The 24,200-nt window shown below is 43.3% G+C and overlaps 1 protein-coding gene across 3 annotated transcripts in view; it reads left to right on the top strand.

Annotated features, from left to right (window-relative positions):
- Positions 1-9,352, top strand: part of Zyg11b (zyg-11 family member B, cell cycle regulator) — a 58,101-nt gene extending 48,749 nt beyond the window's left edge. For all 3 annotated transcript variants that reach the window (XM_006977726.4, XM_076564696.1, XM_076564695.1), the window contains 2 exons: positions 2,997-3,094; positions 5,841-9,352. In XM_006977726.4, the coding sequence (XP_006977788.1) occupies positions 2,997-3,094; positions 5,841-6,031 (289 nt within the window). In that variant the 3' untranslated portion in view covers positions 6,032-9,352. The remainder of the gene's footprint in view (positions 1-2,996; positions 3,095-5,840) is intronic.
- The last annotated feature ends 14,848 nt before the right edge of the window (positions 9,353-24,200 follow it).

The following is a 24,200-nucleotide window of genomic DNA, read 5'->3' as shown; positions in this document are numbered from 1 at the left end:
AAAGCCACGACCTACCTGGAGAGGGGAGAAGCCAAAGAGCCAGCATTCTGCATGGGGAGAGCAGCTAAGTCGTGTTTGGAGCTGAGTCTGGCCTTGGACCTGCTCCTGTGGAGTCAGCTGTCTGCACCGGGGACTGTGTGAACGCAGCTAACTCCTGTGGCTTTTGGAGCCCCAAAACCTATGGCGTTTGCTGCAGAGAGGCTGCAACAAGAACTTAGCCAGCAGGGGAGGACTCCGGCCCAGGTGGGGTAGAGACTCTGGTCATGTGTAACTCTGGCCTCAGCCTGTGGCTGCAAAGCCACAGGCAAGCGGCTTTTTCATGAATTTGTGCCCCAAAAGTCAGACACCAGATGTTGCACGAACCCTAAATGGATATAATAAAAATCCAGAGCCATATATTGTAGTAAATGCTGAAAGATCAGAGAAACGAACAAGCCACAGCCACTTCTCACTTTGCCAACTCCTTAGCCGGAAAGAGAAGATCCTGTCTCCATGAATCCTCAGACTGAATGCCTCTGAGTCCTCAGCTGAAAGGCTCTAGTTCCTGTCTCCTCAGGTCTTACATGCCTTTCTCTGCCCAGCCATTTCACTTCCTATCTCAACCTTCCTAGTGCTGGGATCAGTGGCGAGTGTGCTTCCCAAGTACTGGGGTTAAAGGTGTGTGCCACCACTGCCTGGCTCTGTTTCTCTCCTAGACTGAATCAATCTCATGTAGCCCAGTGTGGCCTTGAACTCATAGAGATCAGACGGATCTCTGCCTCCTGAGTGCTAGAATTAAAGCTGTGTGCCACCACTGCCTGACCTCTATGTTTAACTCTGTGGCTAGCACTGTCTTCTGATCTTCAGACAAGCTTTATTTCTTAGATTACACTGGCCTGCTTGTGTGTTTTCATAACTTTAAGGTAGTTTTTCTAGTTCTGTGAAGAATGTCTTGGATTTTCATGGAAGTTGCATGGAATCTGTAGGTTGCTTTCAGTCACATGACCATTTTCACACCATTAATTACACCAACCCATGAGCTTAGAGGTCTTTGCATCTTTCTGTGTCTTCTTCAGTTTCCTTCCTGGTGTCTTCAGGTCTTCATTCTAGAAGTTTTCAGTTCCCTGGCTAGGGTTATTTCTGGACACTTTATTTTTTATGAAGCTATTCTGCATGGAATTTTCTTCCTTGAATGGTTTTTCAGCAAATTTGCTACTGCTATATAGAAAGGCTACTAATTTGGAGATGTTGGTTTTGTATGCTGTTCTTTTGCTGGAAATACTTGACAGAACTAAGAATTATCTGTAAATAGTAATAATTTGACACCCTCCTTTTCCTTTATTGCATTCTTTTGTCTTATTTCTCTAGCTAAAACATGAATCCTAAATTAAGTAACAGTGGAAAAAGTGGACACCCTCGTCTCAGTCTGTTTTTAAAGGAATTTATTTATTTATTTATTTATTTATTTATTTATTTATTTATTTATTTATTTATTTATTTATTTATTTTGCCATTTGGTGTATAGTGTGAGCCTACTTGGGCCTGTTGTATCAGGTAATTTCCTCAGACTTGTATCATGAAAGTTGAACTTTGTAAAAGGCCTTTGGTGATTGAGATGATCATTATTTCTGTCCTTGAGTCTGTTTATAAGCTGTATAACAATTACTGATGTGCATATGTTGAGCTATCCTGAATCCCTGGAATGAAATCAGCTTGGTCATGATACATAATCTAAGCGTGTTTTTGAATTTGCTTTGTAAGAATTTAATTCACTTTTGGCCTTTTGTTTGTTTTGGCAGTTGGTTGGTTTTTGTTTTTATTTTATTTTTTATTTTTTGAGACAGGCCTGACTACATAGCCCTGGCTGGCCCAGAACTATAGCTCACTAAGATCTGTCTGCTTCCTGAGTATTGGGATTAAAGGTTACCGCCATTCCTGGCTTCCCTCCACCCTCGAGACGGCTTTCAGTTTTTTTATTTTTGTTGTTGTTTTGCTTGTTATGGATTTGTTTTAGGTTGTGTATGACTTCTTGGCTTAATTTTAGTAGGTCATTTAGAATTTTAATCCATTTTCTGGAATATTAGTTTTGAAATTATTTTCTAGTAATCCTCTGGACTTAATTGTAATCTATTGTAACATGTTTACAATCTCTAATTGTATTAATTTCGGTCTTCTCTTTCTTTTGGTTAGTGTGACTAAGTGAAAGGCCAATTTCATTTTTTCTAAGAAGCAACTCCTTATTTGATTGATTGTGTGCATTGTTTTTGATCTCCATGTTCATAACTTTCTTTCATCCTATTTATTGTCTCTTGTTATGCGCTGCTTTGGGGTTTGCTTGTTTTTCTAAGACCTTGAGGCACACTGTTAGGTTATTCTTTTAAGATCTCTCACAGGGTCCTGCGTAGCTCAGGCTGTGTTGTTTTCCGAAGCTAGCAGTCCCAGCTGCCTTTGGTGCATATGTGTGTGCGTTTGTTTTGTCTCCTTGGTGAATGGCTCTCTGTTACTATGTGGTAGCCTTTACCTCTTCTGCCTCCTCCCCCACCTTTTTTTCTATCACCCTGGCTGTCCTGGAACTCAGTCTGTAAACCAGGCTGGCCTCAAACTCACAGAGATCCAACTACCTCTGCCGCCGAATTAAAGGTGCGGCCACCACACCTGTCTTCTGACTAATTTTAAAGTGTAAAGTGTATTTTTTCACATATCTAAGGGGGAAGACCAAAAGGGGAAAACAAACCAAACCAAAAGCTTTTGAAAGATACACACACACACACACACACACACACACACACACACACACACACACACACACCCTTAATACAGTATGTTAAATAACTTTTCTCTACCATGGTGTCTCAATGCAATCCTTTCTGAAATAGCCATGACAAAGAAAAGGTGTGCATTGCTCCTTCATGTCAGTCTAGAAATGGCATGTGTTTTTTTTAAATGTAAGAATCACTGCTTAGAAAATGATACTTTGTATAAAATGTGACTTTGATTCTTTTATTTTGAACCTTTAGATCCTTTAATCCATTTTTCCCACTACTTGGCTGTTTTACCACACCAGGAGTCCAGCTGTGGGCAGTTTGGGCCATGCAACACGTTTGCAGCAAGAATCGTATGTACCAAAATTAGAACTGTGTTCAATAGAAAGTCATTGGGGGAGGGGGTTAAGGGTTGTTGAGTTTTTCCTGTATAGTCTGGCAAGCTAGCATAGAACTCACTATGTAGCCCAGGCTAGCCATAAACTCTCAGGAGTCCTCTTGTCTCAACTTTCTGAGTGGTGAGATGGATATATAACACCATGCCTAGAACATGCTAGACAAGACTCTTCTCTAACATATATCTTCAGCCCAGAAAGCCATCGGGTTTTTGTTTTGTTTTTAAGAGTTTTGTTGTTTTGTTTTGTTTTTTCATTTTATTTATTTATTTTGGTTTTTTTCAAGACAGGGTTTCTCTGTAGCTTTGGTGCCTGTCCTGGATCTCACTCTGTAGCCCAGGCTGGCTTCAAACTCACATAGATCTGCTTGCCTCTGCCTCCCAAGTGCTGGGATTAAAGGCGTGCGCCACCACAGCCTGGCTTCTTTTTTTTTCTTTTTCAAGACAAGGTTTCTCTGTGTTTCCCATCAGTCCTGGAAATCTGTAGACCAGACTGGCCCCCAACTAGGAGATGTACTTGCCTTGGTGCCTGCTGAGTCCAGAAGAGGGCATCCTATCCTCTAGAACTGCAGTTAGGGATGTGGGTGCTGGGAACTGAGCCCAGGTCCTCTATAAGAATAACAAGTACCCATTACAACTGAGCCATCTCTTCAACCCTAAGCTTGTTTGTTTGAGACAGGGTCTCACTCTGTAACCCTGGCTTGTTTGGCCTAGAATTTATTATTTAGACCAGGCTAGCCTCCAGCTCATAGAGATTCACTTGCTTCCCAAATACTGGAATTCAAAAAGCCACTGCCATACCCAGTTCCATTAAGCCCACCCTTTTTTATTTAAATTTTATGTTATGGGTATGAGTGTTTCGTCTGCATGTGTGTCTGTACACCACCTATATGCTATCAGGTTGCCTGGAGCTGGAATTACAGGCAGTGGTGCTCTGAACTGCTGAGCCGTCTCCCGAGCCTCCGGAAAGCCATTTGTTTTGTTTGGTTTGTTTTTCAAGACAGGCAGGGTTCTCTGTGTAGCCCTGACTGTCCTGGAACTTGCTCTGTACACCAGGCTGGCCTCGAACTCATGTAGATCTGCCTGCCTCTGCCTTAGTGCTGAAACTAAAGGTATGCGCCACCACACACAGCTCAAAAGGTTTGTTTTGTTTTGTTTTGTTTTGTTTTGTTTTGTTTTCAAGACAAGGTTCTGTGTTTTGGTGCCTGTCCTGGATCTCGCTCTGTAGACTAGGCTGGCCATCCGTCTGGCTCTGCATTCCGAGTGCTGGGATTAAAGGTGTGCGCCACCACTGCCCGGCCTAGAAAGTCCTTTTTAGTCATTTTTAGCGTAATATTGCACTGCTTTTTTGTTTTGTTTATTTGTTTGACATAGGTCTCACTGTGTAGACCAGGCTGACCTTAAACTGACAGAGATCTACCTGTCTTTGCCTCCCAAGTGCTGGGATTAAAGGGTTGTGCCATGACCACTGGCTGCACTGATTTTTAAGTACAGTAACTTGTGTGGGGCGGGGTGCACATGCTTCTGTGGGTATACGCACCCACGTATACACATTCCAAGGCCAGAGGAGGGCTTGGGTGTCTTCCTCTTTTGCCTTCTGCCTTACTCTCACTGATCCAGGAGTTGGCTGTTTTGGGTAGGTTGGCTGGCTAGGGATTTTGTGGGACCTGCCTGTCTCCATCCCAGAAGCTGGCGTTACAGGCACACATGGCCATGCCTGGCTTTTTATGTGGTTCTAGAATTAGAACTCGGGCTCTCATGCTTGGACAGCAAACCCTTGTACTTACTGAGCCATCTTCCCAGCCCCAAGACACTGTTAAAGTACAGAGTAAGAGATTTAGATTATGAATTCAGTGAATTCTTCCAGAGAGCTTGGTAGGTGTGTTTGGTGGCACACCTTTGTTCCAACACTCAGGAAGTTGAAATAGGGTCAAAAAAAGTTTAAAGCCAGTCTAGCCTGCATAATAATAAGACCCTGTCTTACAAGAAAAGCAAATCAGAAAAAAAGAGGGAGAGAAAGAGAAAGAAAAATAGGCACACTTAAAAAAAATAGCTAGGCAGCAGAGGGTGGTGGTGGTACATGCCTTTAATCCTATCACTTAGGAGGCAGAGGCAGATAGATCTTTGAGTTCAAGCCCAGTCTGGTCTACAGAGTGAGTTCCAGGACAGGCTCCAAAGCTACACAGAGAAACCCTGTCTGGAAAAACCAAAAAGAAACAAAGAGCTGGGCTAAAGAGATGGCTCAGCAGTTCAGAGCACCAGCTGCTCTTCCATAGAGTATCTGAGTTTAAGATTCCCAGCACCCACAAGGTGACTTGAACATCTATAACTCCAGTTCCAGGGGATTTGATACTTTTTCCTGGCCTTCTCTGTGCCCTGGTATGCAAGGGGGGGGGGGGGGTTCACAGACATACATGCAGACAGAACACCCAGACACATAAAATAAGAATAATTTCTTTAAGATTTCCCGAATTCAAGGGAATAAAGTGGAGATTGATAGAGGAGGACACCTGATTTGTGAGGGGTTTTTTTGTTTTTGTTTTTTTAGGCAGGATCTTCACTATGTAGATTTGCTCCATATACCACCATGTCTGGCCTTTGATGCATTTGTTTTGTTGTAAGCTCTAAAGAACTTGTTTTGTTTGTGGGATAACTTCAAGATACATAAATGCCTTAAGAGAAATGTTCTTGTATTTTTCTTTCAGCTTCAAGATACTGCAGCATGCTGATTGAAGAAGGAGGACTACAGCATTTGTACAACATCAAAGAACATGAACAGACAGACCCCTACGTCCAGCAGATTGCTGTAGCCATTCTGGACAGTTTAGAAAAACACATTGTGCGCCATGGGAGGCCCCCTCCTTGTAAAAAGCAGCCCCAGGCCCGACTAAATTGATAGCCATAGGTAGTTGGATAATGAACAACAGGAATCATTTTTGTGGTTGGTTCATTTGGAATAATATGCTCTCTGGTGTTGGTGTGTGTGTGTGTGTGTGTGTGTGTGTGTGTGTGTGTGTGTGTGTGTGTGAGAGAGAGAGAGAAGAGTCCTGTGATCCATTTGGGATTGGTAATGTACAGTACTGCCCATGTGAACAGTCTGATTTGTCTTGTGATTTTTAACTTATGAGGCAAGAAAGGTCTTCCTTCATTATTGTCTTTTAGGAAATCTTTCAGTGTTTGAACTTAACCTGTGCTTGAGATGCTACAGTTCTATGATAAATTGCACGAACCCTTATGCCAGACTTGTGTAGAGTCCCTTCCAGGTCATTTGCAGCCAGGTCATCTGCAGCGTGAGCAGGGCTGCTGATGTGACATTGGCTCTGCCTCGGTTGTAAGTTTTATACTGCTTCTGTAAAAATGCCCTCATTCTCTGTGTATCTCTCACAAGATGGCTTCTTTGTGTGAGTGGAAACCCATTGTGTCTCTGGAAGCTCTTGGCTGTTTGGAGCCTGGATAGCAGTCAAAGAAATACAAAAGAAAAGCCATGGACGAAGAACAGAGTTGAACAGGAGTTAGACATTGCTTTTATGGTATAGCTCTGAGAATGGGACAGGTTCTCCTTGTCCCCCTACCAAGGCCGGGAGCAGGAGCTGTTCTCCATGCTGAACCCTGGAAGCACGACTGTTTCTGCAGGTTACTCTAGAAATACTCCCCAGTTACCACAGTATCCGGTATCAAAGCCTCTCCGAGACACTCGTGTTGTAAAAGAGTGTGGGTTTTTCAGTGTTGTTGGTTAACACTGTCTGTTTTTACCCCTTCTTTCCCACTAGAGACCACTCAGAGTTAGTTTGCTTAGTTAAAATACAAATTGACAACAGAAAGTTTGCTATAAAAATTTAACCTTGAGCTGGGCTGTGGCTCAGTGGTAGAGTGTGTTCTTACCATATATGGAATCAATACCCAGCACCACACACAAAAATGTTAATTTTTTCTTATGATAAAATACAGATATCTGTCAGCATAAATGGCTCATTCCTGCACTCCTGTCACTCAGGAGACGGAGGCAGGAGGGGTGCCATGAGTCTGAGGCCAACCTGTGTTAGAGTGACATTTAGTATGTCTTCATTATGTGTTCATGTTAGAAAAAGATGTCCACATCCTGCTTCCAAACATGCAAGAGAAGAATAGGCTGCTGCTAAATGATTAAATATGTAGCTGACTGGGTAAAGGAAATGTTTTTGATGGACTTTTTTTAGACAGTTGCCTTTCCTTTAAGATGATTGATACAATGAAGAATCAGTTATTGTCCTATGACCCTGGGAGGTATCATGTTACCAACAAACTTAATTTCCATTTCCGTTTCTACTTTAAGCTGGGAGTAGTGTGAGACAGAGGGGTTACACGTTGGAGGAGAGCTCAGGCTACAGAGCTGTAAGCCAGCCTGGACCACACAGGGAACTCCTGTCTCACAAAACAGGACAAAGTTTTTATTTTAAGGAGGCTTGGTAGCACTTGCCCTTAATCCAAAACATTAAGGAGCAGGTGGCATTCAAGGCCAGCATGGGCTAGATAGCAAGACCCATTTCAAACAGGTACAGTAACAAAATCCGTTTTGTGAATAGGTTTAATCTGAAATCTCATCTGACCACATTTTATTCATACACATCTAAAATGTTTTCAATAGAGTTTTAAAATGATATTTTTAAGTAAGTCAGAAATATTTCAGTTTAGAAAGGAGCTTGTTTAAGCTGGGCATGGGGCATATACCTGTAATCCTAGTATGTGGAAAATGAGGGGAGAAGACTGAATTCTAAGCCAGCCTGGGCTACGTGAGAGTCCCTGTCTATAGGAAACCAACAAGCTGACTGATTTATTAGTATGCTTTTAACATGTCTGACTCATGTTTCATACTACTGTCACAGACAGACTTTAGACTTGAATATTGTGGGCTTCCTTCGTAGGAATGAAGACAGAATCAAACTGAAAGAAAATAGATACATAGAATTATCAAAAAGCCATATAAAACAATGGTTGAATTCTTACTTCATTGATTCAAGGGATTTTTAGAGCCATAAGATTAATTTTTCACCTGTGATGGTTGCTCAAACATGATCTGCCACTGGAGAGACAGGATTGTTGAAAGTTTGAGGCTAGCCTGGACTACCTAGTGATGCTGGTCTCAACAGCCTTCCCCACAAAAAGATGCATTTTTCATAGTTATGCATATTTCAGAGGAAAGAAAATTCTTTCAAAGGAGTTTTTGCATTTTGTTGACATTTCACCCTCAATTTTAATGTCTAAAATTAAAATTCTAACAATAGAATAGTCTGCAGTAGCTTGCAAGTTGGTGGTGTTGACCAGCCAGGTCTACCTAGTCTACTTTGGGAAAGCCTGTTGGAGAACTTTGGTGTCCAGTGTCAGGACAAAAATGCGTGTTCCTATAAGCTACTACTTAAACTTTCTGCTTTTGCAAATCGTTAGAAAAATAAAGCCAGGTGTTGTGGTACACACCTGTAGTCCCAACATCACCAACCACATAGCAAATTCAGAACCCTGTCTCAAGAAGCAGAACAAGAAATGGTCAAAAAACTAAAGAATTTTTCAGAATAATCTGATACATGAAGATTCAAAAAGATTTCCATTTATATTTTGCAGGCCAGTCGGGGCTACATTGCAAAACTTAAATAAAAAATGATCACATCACAAATGTATCAAGATGTTAGTGCCTCTGTGGTTTTGATTTTTGTGTGTTGGGGGGTGGTATGTTTGTTTTTGTTTTGAGATAGTCTCACTAAGTGTAGACCTAAGGCTGTAGTCTACTTTGATCCTACTCAGTTGACAGTTCAGAGTAAGTGGTAAGGTTCCAGGCATGTGCTACTGTGTCTGGCTCTGGGATGGATCTGAAAGCCATCAGTAAGACAGAATTTTCAAGAAAGTCCTGAATATAGCTAAAATACAGTAATTATATGTTGCTATGTCCAGCCAGTCTCTACAGACCTCCCCTTTGTAATTGGAGACTATAATGTAAGTGCTTGATACCTCCAAAGTCATTGGCTTAGGGATGTGCTTTCAAGTACAGTTTAGACTAAACTGAATGACCTTGGTGAACTCAGTGTACTCAGATACAAGCCATTGGGCCAGCAAAGCAACACTTGGATCTGCTGAAGGAAATGCATGCACAAGGCCCTGGGGCCAGCCCCAGCACCCCTCCCAGAAAGGAAGTGGAATTAGACTTTGTAAGATTGTAATCTAATAAAGCAAAGTATAGCAAATCACAGCATCTGGTGTTTGTGCATCGAGTAAGTTTTGCTATGATCTTATATACGCTGAAATTTTTCTCCTTCTGGGTTGAGAGTGTAACTTAGCTCAGTACCAGAGTGAGTGGCTCTGAGTTCAATTCCTACTATCAGAAAAAGAGAAAAGGACATTAAATGTTTTTTATTATCAATAAAACTATACATCAAGAAGTAATAGGGGATGGACACAGTGACTACTGATCTTAAATGAGGGTTTACAAAAAGTCCTATCGGACACACAAGTTCCAGAGTTGACCATAATGGTTGCTGCTGCTTAGCCTGGGCAGGAGGGTTCACCCAGGTGAGGATGAAGACTGCCTTGGGAGTTTGCATTTATATTTTTTGTTTCTAAAGAATCAAGGGTCCATGTTTAAAACCAGAAACCAGGCATGCTTGATGGTGCATGCCTTTAATCCAGCACTTGGGAGGCAGAAGCACAGGCGGGTGGATCCCTGAGTTCAAGCTTAGTCTACATAGTTCCAGGAGAGCCAGGGCTATATAGTGAGATCTTGTGTCAAAAACAAAACAAAAATTACATCAATCATATAAATCCAGTTAATGAAGTTTCTTTTACAAGTGAGTCCTTTTATGCTGGCCTGGTCTTCCTAATCAATTTTTTGGGTTTTTTTGCTTTGTTTTGTCTCATAACCAGAGCTAGCTTAGAGCTCAGCCGACCTGCCTGTGTGCTCCAAGCACACCACTTGCCTGGCTGCTTAGTCACTTCAGTGTGGCTGTTGTTAAGATAACATTGGTCAGGGCTGGAGAGATGGCTTGGGGCGGGGGAGATTAAGAGCACTGCCTGCTCTTCCAGAGGACCTAGGTTCAATTCCCAGCACCCACATGGCAGCTCACACCTGTCTGTAACTCCAGTTTCAGGGGACCCCGACACCCATGGCAAAACACCAATGCACACAAAAATAAAAAATAAAGATAACATTGGTCTATCTTTGATGCCCTTCAACCATACTCCCCCCCCCCCCTTGGTACATGTTACTGAAAACATTGAATGTCCCAAGTTGGGGTGAATTAATGAACAGTAAATGTGGCTCAGTTTTTGGTTTTGCTCCATTTTGTTATTTGAGACAGGATCTTATGTAGCCCAAGCTGGTCTCAGACGCACTATGTGTCTGAGGATGACTTTGAACTCTGCATCCTCATGCTAGGGCCTGGGATTGCAGGCATGGGCCACCATCCTCAGCTATTTTTGCCTTTTAAAAAATGGTTTGTCTATTTTATGTGCATTGGTGTTTTTCCTGTATGTATGTCTATGTGATGGCATTAGCTCTCTGGAACTGGAGTTATAGACAGTTGTGAGCTGCTGTGTGAGAATTGAGCCTGGACCCTCCAAAGAGCAAGCAGCCTGTGCTCTTAACCACTGAGCCATCTCTCCAGCCACAATTTTTGCCTTTTTTAGATAAACTTGATATATATTGCAGGCTGGCTTCAGCCCTCTGAGTGCTGGGAATATAGGGGTGCACCAAGCCAGGCTTGGCTTTGTTGTAAATGCATCCTCCTCCCCAAAGCCCAGAACAGTGTGTAACAAACAGTGCTCAGTTGAAAGGAGGGAGGTGACCCAGTGAACGGTTTTGTATGTGGTAACCCGCAGCCTGTCTCTTCTCCAATGGCACATTTATATTAGTTGGTTTTGGTGGGACTTTATGTGATCTAAACTGTGTTAATCACACGCTGAAGGCAGGCATAGGTTACGGCAGTGCCCTACGGTCAGCTGATAAGGACTCTTCTGGTTTTATCTGCATATTATTTTGTGGAGAGTTTGTATGTTTGGGCTTCAGCACTGCTCTGAGACTGCTTCCAGAAAGGTTTGCAGACTTGCTTTCCTTCTTAAATCCCTGTGGCTGTTTCATGTGACTAGCTCATGGATGTTGCATGGTCAGTTGTCATTTGCTGTGTGTTGACATGTTTTTAGCTTTCAGTGTTAACTCAAAAGTGCTCATTTTAGTCATCATATAAAACCCACCGGTGATTGGAACACGAGTGTGATAGAGAATGTTGCAGTCGGGTTTTAGGTGTGTCATGGCTTGTGTTACTTAAAATGTCATGGGACTTTGCATGATGTGGCACACTTTGTGGTACATGCATTTGTTTCTGAATCTTAACCCAAGACACTAGGATGACTAGTAGCCCAAGAAAGAACATTTTCTGTCTTTCCAACTGCTCTACTTAAAAAAAAAATATCTGAAACTCAATTCATTTTCTTACTACTGTACTAAAGGGATGGCCCTTAAGAACAGCACAGCCTAGCTGACAGTCAGTGATGAGCAAGACTATGCCAAGCAGTGTGGTAACACATGCTGTTACTTTAACAAGGAAGTGCTGAGCCAGGAAAAGCTTGAGTTCCATACCATCTTGGGCAGCACCCCTATATTCTCAGATACCAGGGAGACTGAGGCAGGAGGATTATTTGAGGACTTAAATGAGTCACAATGTTAAGATGAACCTGGGCAACATAAGATCCCACCTCACAAAATTGTGTGGTAGTACGTGATTTTAATCCCAGAACTTGGAGGCAGATCTCTGAGTTCAAAGCTAGCCTGGTCTGCAGAGTGAGTTCCAGGACAGCCAGGACTGCACAGAGAAACCCTGTCTTGAAAAACAGGGTTTCTGAATTTTTTTTTTCAAAATTATTTTGTGGCAAATCATAAATCTATTTCATTAATGGTAAATACTTCACTTTGAGTTACTTTATGGAAAACTTTGAGTTCTTTTAAGGATTTTTTTTTGAGTGGGGGGAGTGGTAGTATGTTTATTTTTTTGAGATAGGGTTTCTCTCCTGAAACTTCCTCTATAGACCAGGCTGGCCTGGAACTCACAGAGATCTGCCTGCCTGTGCCTCCTAAGTGCTGAGATTAAAGGCGTGTGCCCTTACACTGGACTCTTAATCTTTTTAAAATCAACTTTGAAGCAAGAAGTTCCTTATGTAATGAAAGTTGAGATACTTTCATAAAAGGAAATCTTTGAGGGCATTGTTTTCCTCTAAAAGTTGAATGTTATTTCAAGATTTCTCAGATAATCTGCAGAAACATTTTTTTTAAGTCACTGACTTGCAGGCCAGTGAGATGGCTTAGGAGGTAAAGGCTTGCTGCCAAGCCTGAACTCAGTTCCGTCTGGTGAGAATCCCCATGGTGGAAGGAGAGAACTGACTTCCACAAGTTGTCCTCCGATCCCCATGTGTGCGTTATGCACACTCATACCCCACATTGAATGGTAGGTATAACAAAATTAATCACCAACTTTTTATGTCTACACTCAGAAGGCAAAGCAGAAAGGTCTTGACTTGGAGGCCAGCTCGAGCTACTAAGTGAGGTTCAGGCCATCTTGGGCTATATAGAAAGACCTTGTTTGAAAAGTCCAAAATAAGTAAATTAATAACAAAATGAAAATCTCTGATTTTACAGGATTTCTCTGTCAAATTCTAGACTTGTACATATGAAAAGCTATCTTTTGTTTGAGCTCTGATGGGTTTAACTCTTTTCAAGGAACAAGACACCCATCAAGAAGTTGAATGTGTATATTTTGGACACAATTCTGGACTGTATGGGCTGAATGAAGGTATTCTAGTTATGGCCTGATGAACAAGAGTATTCTGCACATAAATCATGCTATATATTCAAATGGAATATCACTAAAGTATTAATGTTGTATGTACAGATTGGGATTTTTTGCCTAAATAAATGTTACAAATTTTATGTAAATGTGTCTAGTTTCACTCCATATACTTTAAAATGTAGTATTAAGCCAAGCTTTATGTTCCTTAGTAATCCATTGTAACAAGTGCTGTCTGAAATATGTAGAAGTCTGCATACTAGAACATCATTCCGTCATTCCTTAATGAAGTACTTACGTTAGAACCAGGCTTGCTGGTTCACCTGTAATCCCAGCATTTAGGGAGACTGAAGAGGAGGCTCAGGTCCAGGCCAGCCTGGGTGATACAGTAAGATCCCTCCCCCACCTCAACAACAACAAAGTCTGGGTTCCTCAGTGGTAGAGGGATTATCAGATCTGCTTAAGACACTTCAAGGAATTTAATTTTAATGGAGAAGAATAATAGATACTATTTAACATGTGCTTGTTAAAGGGACCAATGACCACACCTAATTCATATCTGGACAGTTGAGTCCAATTAGTGAAAAAAAAGAATTCCTAGAGTGTAGGCCAGTGGTGGTGCATGCCTTTAATCCCAATACTCAGAAGGCAGAGGCAGATGAGTTCGAGGTCAGCCTTGTCTACAGAGCAAGTTCCAGGAGGACATCTAGGGCTGTTGTTGGTTGTTTTTGCTCTTTTGGGGGGCCTGCCACCCAGCTCCCAAATAAATCACACATGGAGGCTTATTCTTAACTATAAATGCCTGGCTTTAGCTTGGCTTGTTTCTAGCCAGCTTTTCTTAAATTATCTTTTGCTTCTTACACCTTTTGTCTATACCTTTCTCTTCTGTATGTCTTTCTTTCACTCTTACTCTGCGGCTGGCTGTGTGGCTGAGTGGCTGGCCCCTATAGCCCTCTTCTCCTTGTTCTCTTGTTCTTTCTGCTTTTTCTCCCACATTTCTCTTATTTATTCTCTCTGCCTGCCAGCCCCACATTTCCTTTCTCCTGCACTGCTATTGGCCCATTCAGCTCTTTATTATACTATCAGGTGTTTTAGACAGGTAAGTATCACAGCTTCACAGAGTTAAAAGTAACATAAACAAAAGTAACACACCTTAAATAAAATACTACCACACACGGATACATAGAGAAAAGAAACCCTGTCACAAAAAACAAAACAACAAAATTCCTGGAGAAAATGATACCTGGGTTTGTCACCAACAGTGGAGACTTGGAAGTGAAGCGGCAGTCCCCTCTTTACTTGGGTACAGTTGGGATCTTGACCAGCTGCTACAATAAAGAATTTAAGATGAAGAGGTGGCTCAATGATGAACACAGGCTACTCCAAAGGACTGGGATTTTACTCCCAACACCCATATGGAGGCTCACAACTCCAGCTCTAGGGGATCCGATAGCCCCTCCTTGCTTCTGCAGGCACTACATGAATGTAGTGTACAGACATGTTTACAAGTAAAACACCCATACACATAAACATAAACCAAAAGCCAGCCATGGTGGTGCACGCCTTTAATCCCAGCACTTGGGAGACAGAGGTAGATGGACCTGAGTTTGAGGCCAGCCTGATCTACAGATTGAGTTCCAGGAGAGTGGGGGCTACACAGAGAAACCCTGTCTCAAAAAAAAAATAAATAAATAAATAAAAATAAGATAGCCAGGTGGTGGTGGTGGTGGTGCACACCTTTAATCTCAGCACTCAGGAGGCAGAGGCAGGTGAATCTCTGAGTTCAAGGTCAGCCTGGTCTACAAAGGAAGTTCCAGGACAGCCAGGGCTGTTACACAGAAAAACCCTTTCTCAAAAAACCAAAAATAAAAAATAAAACAATTTTAAGATAAGTCGATAGTGCCCACGCTTTTAATCCCAGCATGTAGGAGGCCATGGTTAGAGGTTTGACCCAATGTTCAAGGCTAGCCTGGGCTATAGAATAAGATTCTATCTCAATTTTAAAAAGAAAATGCTGTGGGATATGTTTTTGTATACTGTGAATATATGTTGCTCTGATTGGTTAATAAATAAAGCTGTATTGGCCTATGGCAAGGCAGCTTAGAGGCAGGCAGTTTGAGGCTCAGAACCTACATAGTGGAAATAGAGAATCAATTTCCAAAAATGGGGTCCTCCACACATGCACCATGACATGTATGCAAGAAAAAAAGTATACACGTATACACACACACACACACACACACACACACACACACACACACACACACACGTGCACACGCGCTTAAAACATAGTTCTGGATTCGATCCCTGGCACTATATAAAATTCTGTTGGAAATGACTCATCAGTTAAGAATGTGTACTATTGGATCTTCATGAATTTGAGGTCAACTTAGTCTATTTATTAAGTTGTAGACCAGCCAGAAGTACATAGTGAGACCCTGTCTTAAAAAGGAAAAACAAATTTAAAACAAAGCTTGTGTTGTTCTTGGAGAGAAAAGAAATCTCAGCACAACTACAGGCAATTCACAAGGATCTCCAGGTGACCCAGCGCCCTCTTCTGGCCTCGAAGGACACCTGCGCTTACACACAGCCCGCCCCTCCCCTCCAGGCATATTATCATAGGCCTTTAATCCCAGCACTCGGGAGGCAGAGGCAGGCGGATCCCTGTGAGTTCCAGGCCAGCCGGGACTGTTAGACAGAGAATCAAGTCTGGAAAAACAAAACAAAAACCAAACTAGATGTGACGGTGCTTGCCACTAAGCCCAGCTTTTACCATGTTTTCCTTGCTTATTTTGAGCTAGTGCATAGCTGTATGACTGACAGCCTAAGGTGCCTTCCAAGTCACTAAGTAGCCCAGGCTGAAACTTACAATATTCCTGCCTTACCTTTTCAGGTACTGGGGTGACAGGCATGGACCACCACACTTGGAGCCTACTCTTTTTTTTTTTTTCTTTTGAGACAGTGTTTTTCTGTGTAGCCCTGGCTGTCCTGGAACTTGTTCTATAGACCAAACCAGCCTGGGTTCTACTCTTGTATTTTTATTTTATTTTTTTTTTAGTGCAGGATTGTGGAACCCAAGTCTGGGCAGGAGTCCACCCACTGAGTTCATCCTCAGGCCTGTATAACTTTTTCTATATAATACTTTTTTTTTTTTTTTTTTTTTTTTTTTGGTTTTTCGAGACAGGGTTTTTCTGTGTAGCTTTGGTGCCTGTCCTGGAACTCACTTTGTAGACCAGGCTGGCCTTGAACTCACAAAGATCCACTTGGCTCTGCCTCCCGAGTGCTGGGATTAAAGGCGTGCACCACCACTGCCCAGCTATATAATTCTTAAGATTTATTTTGTCTAACATTATGTTATCTGCCCACTTAGTGACTTTGTTTTTTATTGCCTTACCCTAGGTTTATCTTCTTCTTGTTTTTGAGACACAATCTTCCTGTCTCACCCCTCTTGTCTCCAGCGTGCTGGGGTTACAGTCATGTACCTTTACATCCTGCTCTTTTGCTATTTAAAATTTATATATGGGGCCTAGAGAGATGGCTCAGTCATTAAGAGCACTGGCTGCTCTTCCAGAGGCTGGAGCTCATCAAGTCCCAGCACCCACATGGCAGCTCACCACCCTCTGTATCTCCCGCTCCAGGGGATCTGGTGCCCTCTTCTGGAGAGGTGCACATGCGGTGTGCACACATAAATGCAGTTAAAACACCCAAACACATAAAAGGAAATACAAATTCTTTCAACGTTCTCTTTGGTGTGTGAATGGGGTACAGGTACCCCCGCCTCTGCGCACACGCAGAGGAGGATGTTGGGGTATCTTCTGTCGTCACTCCGATGACACAGTCTCCAGCTGAACTTGAAGCTCTTTTGGCTGGACTGCCTTGCCAGTGAGAACGGACCTGTCAATCTTAGCCACAGGTGCCTTTGCCCCCGAGTCATCTCACCAACCCAACTTGAAGGTTTTTGTTTTTTTTTTTTAATTCTATTTACACATCTGTGTGTGTACAGGTATATGTGTGTGGGTACACACACATGCCACATCAAGCATGTGAAGGTCAGTGGGGATCAGTTTGTGGGGATCAGTTCTTTCCTTCCCCCACGTGGATCCTGGGGATTGAACTCATGTCCTTAGTCTTGGCAGCGAATGCTTTCCTCTCCAGCAGTTCCCAAGCTGTGGGTCGTAACCCTTTCCTAGGGGTCGCCTAAGACCATTGGAAAACACAGATATTTACATTGCAATTCATAACAGTAGCAAAATTACAGTTATGAAGTAGCAATGAAATAATTTTATGGTTGAGGGTCACCACAACATGAGGAACTGGATTAAAGGGTCTCAGCAGTAGGAAGGTTGAGAAACACTTAGGCCTGTCAACGCAAAGTTTTGTTATGATTTGTTATATTGATTTTTATATTGATTCCTCTCCTTGGGAGTCTTCCTCTCTTCTCCTGTGCCCTTCTGCCTCCCCTTCACTGTTACCAATCTGCAGGAGAGTAATTCATTGGCAGAATGGAGCTCCATAGTCTGTGAAGTAAAGAAGAGGAAGCCGAGGACAGGGAGCAGAAAACTCACTTTATTCATGCTGTTACCAGAATTTTAGGGAGTCCCTATGTGATCGCCACATGATATCATGGAAATTGGGTTTGTAGTCTCATTAATAAAAAGAATTTAAGAATGGACTTAAATAGAAGATCAAGGAAAATTTTAAAAAGAGTAAAAAAAGTAACTGCCAGGGTAGGCAAGCTGTAAATCTTAGCAGCTGCCTCAAGCAGGAGAATGGAGGAGGAAAGAGCCACACCATGCAAGCTACTGACTGGCATGGGAGCTGCCCACATGGCAGCCATATGGCAGGAAAAGAGATAAACAAGGCCAAGAGAGTGGGGCGGAGGTGGCGCATGCCTTTAATCCCAGGCAGAGGCAGGAGGATCTCTGTGAGTTCCAGGACAGCTTGGGCTGCAGAGTGAGATCCAGGACAGGCTCCAAAGGTACACAAGAGAAACTCTGTCTCATAAACAAACAAACAAAAAGGCCAGGAGGTGGTGGTGTATGCCTTTAATCCCAGCACTCGGGAGGCAGAGGCAGGCAGATCTCTGAGTTCAAGGCCAGCCTGGTCTACAGAGTGAGTTCCAGGACAGCCAGGGCTACACAGAGAAAACCTGTCTCAAGAATATATATATATATATATATATATATATATATATATATATATATATATATATATAGTGGCCTCTGAACTCAGTCTCCATGTAGATTCCAGCCTGTGAAAAAATAAGTCTGGCTATCATGGTGGCGCATCCCTTTAATCTGAGCATTGAGGCAGGTGGATCTCTTTGAATACCAGGCTAACCTGGTCTATCTATTCAGGCTAGCCAGGGTTACACAGTCAAATCTTGTCCACAAACAAAAAAGGGCACGTCACGTTGAGGCAGGATAGACAGGCAAGTACAAGCCCATGAGATGAAGGAGCCCCTCCCTCGTCCTAGAGTGGCTGAAGCTTCCGACAGCAGGTGGCAAGGACGTCCGTCCATCCGTCCGTCCGTCCGTCCACCGTCCGCCCCCCCCCGCCCCCCCCCCCCCTGCCCAGCACAAGTCATTACTCACTGCTTAAGGGCTTTCCCTCTGCTCAGCTCTAAACCCGCACTTTCTGGGAATCTCAGCAGAAACAGAAGGACGTGTGTCATCCCTGCGCTCACTGTTTTACCTTCTCAGGTTACAGCTCCAGCCAGTGTCCAGAGCCACCTCGGTTATCCAAGGGCGGCGTGTTTCCTAGCAACGCTTTGCGATGTAACTTGAGACTCATCAAAATGGTACGTGTTAATGCTCTGACACGAACTCTACCTCTACCAAGCCACACTTGATGTCATTCTTTCTCGGAGCCTTCCTTCTAACCCTCACTCTTTTTTTTTTTTTTTTTTTTGGTTTTTCGAGACAGGGTTTCTCTGTGTAGCTTTGCGCCTTTCCTGGAACTCACTCGGTAGCCCAGGCTGGCCTCGAATTCACAGAGATCCGCCTGGCTCTGCCTCCCGAGTGCTGGGATTAAAGGCGTGCACCACCAACGCCCGGCCCTAACCCTCACTCTTAAGCCTGTGCTAGAGTAGCTTGGTTCGAATCTCCAAGTTGGCTTCATCATATACGTACTAGTTAGGCCTGAAATCCTTTTCTGCACTGAAGCCACAAATCCCAGTTAGGCCTGAGTCTAGGTGTTCTGGACAGTTTTATGTCAACGTGACACAAGCTAAAGCCAATTATTTGGGAACAGGCAGTTGGGACAGGAAAACTCCGTTTACAAAATGTAATAAAAATTTCCAAAAAGAGGGCGGGAAAGACGGTTCAGTGGTTAAACACTGGCTGCTCTTGAAGAGGACCCTAGTCCCAGCACCCACATGTCCGCTTATCACCATCTGTAACTCCAGTGCCAGGGTATCCAGCACTATCTTCTGGGTAACGTGCATTCTCCCCCACCACCACCATCAATAATAAAACAAATTTCATTTTATTTTAAAATAAATTTTAATTTTTTTTTTAAATTTAAATTTAAAGTTTTTTTTCTAAAAAGAAAGAGGAAAGAAATCTTGCGTTATTGGGAAGATAGCTCAGGGGCAGAACCTGTGCTTAGCATCATGAAAGACCCTGTGTTCTCTCCCTAGCACCCAGACAAACCTCACCTGCACTTCCCATCCCTGACTAGAACAGAGTTTTACCTCAGTGATTGGCCACTAGCCCCCGTGAGGAGGTCTTCAGTCATGGAAGCACTGACCTGCTGGACACCAGGACATTGGGAAAGAAACTGTTAAAAACAAGCAAGCAAGCCGGGGGTGGGTGGTGGTGGTGGTGGTGTGATGGGGGGTGGTGGGGTGGGATGGGGGGGTGGCGCACACCTTTAATCCCAGCACTCGGGAGGCAGAGCCAGGCGGATCTCTGTGAGTTCGAGGCCAGCCTGGACTACAGATCGAGATCCAGGACCGGTTTTTTAGATTTAATTTTTATTTATTATTTATTTATTCGTGTGTGTGTGTGTGTGTGTGTGTGTGTGTGTGTGTGTGTGTGTGTGTGCGTATGTAGCCACATGTGGCAGGTGGCTGCTGAAGCTGAGAGAGGGTATTGGATGCTCTGGTGCTGGAGTTACAGGCAACTGTAAACTACCCTATGTGAGCGTTCGCATCTGAACTCAGATCCTCTGTAAAAACAGTGAGCTGTCTTAACTGCTGAGCCATCCTTCAGATCAACCTAGACTTTTGGCATTAGAGTTAGAAAAGAGAAAGGTACTCCAGAAGAAAGACACAAGACCCTTAAAAGACAGAGGCTAAAAGTACATTCTTTTTATTGTGAGACGGGATCTTATTATGTAGTTCTGGCTAGCCTGGAACTGGATAAGTATACCATGCTGGCCTTGAATTCAGTGACCCACCTGCCTCTGCTTCATGAGTGTTGGGGTCAACCAAAGATGTGTATCACAATACTCAATGAAAAGAATATTCTCTCTTTCTTTTTTAAACAAATCTCATTTTAAAAAATTTATTAGCTGGGCGGTGGTGGCACATGCCTTTAATCCCAGCACTCGGGAGGCAGAGGCAGGCGGATCTCTGTGAGTTTGAGGCCAGCTTGAACAGAGCAAGATCCAGGACAGGCACCGAAACTACACAGAGAAACCCTGTCTTGAAAAAACAAAAACAAACAAACAAACAAACAAACAAAAAAGAAAACAAAGCTAGTAGTTTATTCAAAATAGCCCTTACCTCTCCTTATTTTTCTAAAAGAGCAGTTATTTCTAGGTGTCTATGAAAGAAAACCAGCTCACATCTTTAAAGAGGATAAGAAAGAGTCTATTCTGGGAGTCATTTTGAGTGACCAGGGCCCAGGAACACAGATTTAAGTTAGTCAATGTTTACGAAATTTTATGGTTTTACAGAACAAAGAAAGTCATACATCAAGGCAAGTTTAAAATACATTAGTGTGGGGCTGGAGAGTTGACTCAGTTGTTGAAAACATTGGCTGCTCTTCCAGATGACTAGGGTTCGATTCCCAGCACTCACATGGTGGCTTACACCATTTATAAATCTAGACAGGGTTTCTCTATATAGCTTTGCACCTTTTCCTAGAACTCACTTGGTAGACCAGGTTGGCCTTGAACTTACAGAGATCTGCCTGCCTCTGCCTCCCGAGTGCTGGGATTAAAGGCATGCGCCACGACTGCCTGGCAAAAAGAATATTTTTAAAGTAAAACCATTTGTCTTAGTGTTCTATTGTTTTGAAGAGACACCATGACCAAGGCAACTCTTATAAAGGAACACATTTAACCGGGGGCTTGATTATTGTTCAAAAGCTTAGTCCATTATTATCATGGCGGGGAGCATGGCGGCATGCCGGCAGGCATGGTGCTGGAGAAGTAGCTGAGAGTTTACATCCTGATCCGCAGGTAGCAGGCAGAGAGAGAGAGAGACCCTGGGACTGGCATGGGTTTTTGAAACCTCAAGCCCACCTCCAGTGACATACTTCCTCCAACAAGGCCACACCCACTCACACAAGGTCACACCTCCTAACCTTCTAATCTTTCCCAAACAGTTCACCAACTGGGCGCTAACCATGAAAATAGATGAGCCTATGGGGCCGTTCTCACTCCACCCACCACACCATTTCAATATACAGTAGTCAAAGGAAGGGCTATCACCGGGAATACTGCTAGTTTAACTTAGCTAGGGAAGGAGGGTTGTAGCTCAGTGATAGAGAGCCTGCTTAGCATTTGTGAGGCCCTGGTTCAGTTCCCAATCTCAAAAACCAGATAAGCTGCTGTACATGGTGCCTCAAACCAGTAATCCCAGAACTGGGGAGGCTGAAGGAGAACGGCCCCAAGTTTGTGTTGAGACCAGTTTGTGCTACATAGTGAATTCCAGATTAGCTCAATAGAGCATGAGACCCTCTCTCAAACAAATAAAACCACAGAAACAAAATAAACCCCAGAAATAGAAAACCTAAGAACAGGCGTGACATAGGCTGGTAATACCGCTCAGTGGTAGAGTCCTTGTCTAGCTTTCCAGATGCCTGAAGTTCAGTTTACAGTACGACCAAAACCAAAACCAAACAGAAGGCAAGAGACAGGCGTCTAGTTGGATGGAACAGTAAGGTTGAGTGTAAGACGAATTGCTGAACAGTTTCACTAATAAAAAAAAAACAAACCCAGAGCCAGATATTGGGGTAAAACTGAGAGGTCAGAGAGCAGAAAGAAGCCAGCCACGTTCTTAACGCTAGGAAATCCTCAGCCCAAGAGAGAGCTACTCCCTATTTTATATATATACACCTATATGCCGTGCTGTTCTACCATCTTACCTCATCTCTATGCCTAGCTCCTTCACTTCCTGTCTGTCTATACAGACCTCCAGACCTCTATGGTTAACTAGTGCTGGGATTAAAGGCGTGTGCCACCACCACGTTTGGCTCTGTTCCCAGTGTGGCTTTGAACTCACAGAGATCTGAATCTCTGCCTCCCGAAATGCTAGGATTAAAGGAATGTGCTACCATTGCCTGACCTCTGTGCTTAATAGAGAGGCTGACTTATTCCTCTGATCCCCAGATAAGCTTTATTGGGGGGCACAAATAAAATATTAGCACAGTTAAGGGTGGGTTAAGAAAAGGACGCCGTTTTTATCACTTGCCTTTCTCTAAACAAACAAATGTATCTTTCTGTCTGGTATGGGTAGAAAACAACCATATCTACAGCTGTAATTCCTTCTCTTCCCGGAAGCCATTCGGTTTTTTTTTTTAAATGTTCTTTTTCCTAATTAAGATATGATTAACAGATTAAAATATATGAGCAGGGGCTGGAGTGGTGGCTCAGAGGTTAAGAGCATGGACTGCTCTTCCAGAGGTCCTGAGTTCAATTCCCAGCAACCACATGGTGGTTCACAACCATCTATAATGAGATCTGGTGCCCTCTTCTGGCCTGCAGGCATACATGCTGTTATACATTTAAAATATATGTATACAGAAGCAGGAAAGATAGTTCAACAGCAAAGAGCAGGTTGTGGACAACCAGTCCAGTTCCCAGGACCCACATGGCACTTTACATCTGTAACCACATTCAGGAGATCCAGTTCTGCCTCCTGGCTTGTGCAGGCACATACACACATGCAGGCGAAACATTCATATAAATAAATCTTTCTTTAATGTTATAGATGTTTTGCCTGCATGTGTCTGTGTACCATGTGTATGCCCTTTAACAGAGGAGGCCAGAAGAGGGCATCTGATCCTGTTATGCCCAGATCGCGGGGACCCCCAAAAGACCACCATGGAGACCGAATCCCCTATGTAAAAGCAAAGAGCCTTTATTCTCTTCAAGCTCTGAGCTTGGTCCCTCTGTCCGACAGACACCGCGGTGAGAGCAGAGAGCTCAGGCAGGGTGGGGGTTTCATCTCGGCAGAGGTTGGCGTGAGGGGATCTCCAGGGTTCAGGACTCTGACTGGCTGACATTTGTCTAGGGGTATAGGGAATGTTAGAATGTCAGGTACTTCCCCTTAGATGCAGGCTCCACTGGGTGGGGTCTGCCAGAAATTGTGTCTGGGCCTCTAAGCCTGTCATGGCAGCTGTGTAGTCAAGCTGTTTGGGGACCCCTCTACAATCCCAGTACTAAAAAGACAGAGGCAGGTAGAGCTCTGTAAGTTCTAGGCCAGCCTAGTCTCCATAGGGAATTCCTAGCCTGCCAAGACTGCATAATAAGACCCTATTTCAAACAAACAGATAAACAAACAAGAACTACCCAAATGAAGCTAGTGTGATGGTTCACACCTATAATTCCAGCACGCTGAAGGCAGAGGTAGGAGGATGGCCACATGTTTAAACCTACCTTGTGCATAGTGAATTCCATCCAGATCAACCTGCACAGTTCTTTTAGTTCTTTTTTTCTCTCTCTCTTTTCTTTCTTTCTTTCTTTCTTTCTTTCTTTCTTTCTTTCTTTCTTTCTTTCTTTCTTTCTTTCTTTCTTTCCTTCCTTCCTTCCTTCCTTCCTTCCTTCCTTCCTTCCTTCCTTCCTTCCTTCCTTCCTTCCTTCCCTCCCTCCCTCCCTCCCTCCTTCCTTCCTTCCTTCCTTCTTTCTTTGAGACAAGGTTTCTCTGTGTAGCCCTGGCTGTCCCAGAACTTGCTCTGTAGACCAGGCTGGCCTTGAATTCAGAGAGCTGCTTGCCTTTTCCTCTTAAGTGCTGGAATTAAAGGCGTGAGCCACTACCACCCAACTGGGGACACTTTCTAAAAAAAAACAAACGAAAAATTACCAAACTGAGTT

Source organism: Peromyscus maniculatus, chromosome 2 (genome assembly GCF_049852395.1).
Source record: "Peromyscus maniculatus bairdii isolate BWxNUB_F1_BW_parent chromosome 2, HU_Pman_BW_mat_3.1, whole genome shotgun sequence".
NCBI lineage: Eukaryota > Metazoa > Chordata > Mammalia > Rodentia > Cricetidae > Peromyscus > Peromyscus maniculatus.
This window is presented reverse-complemented; position numbering and strand designations above follow the sequence as displayed.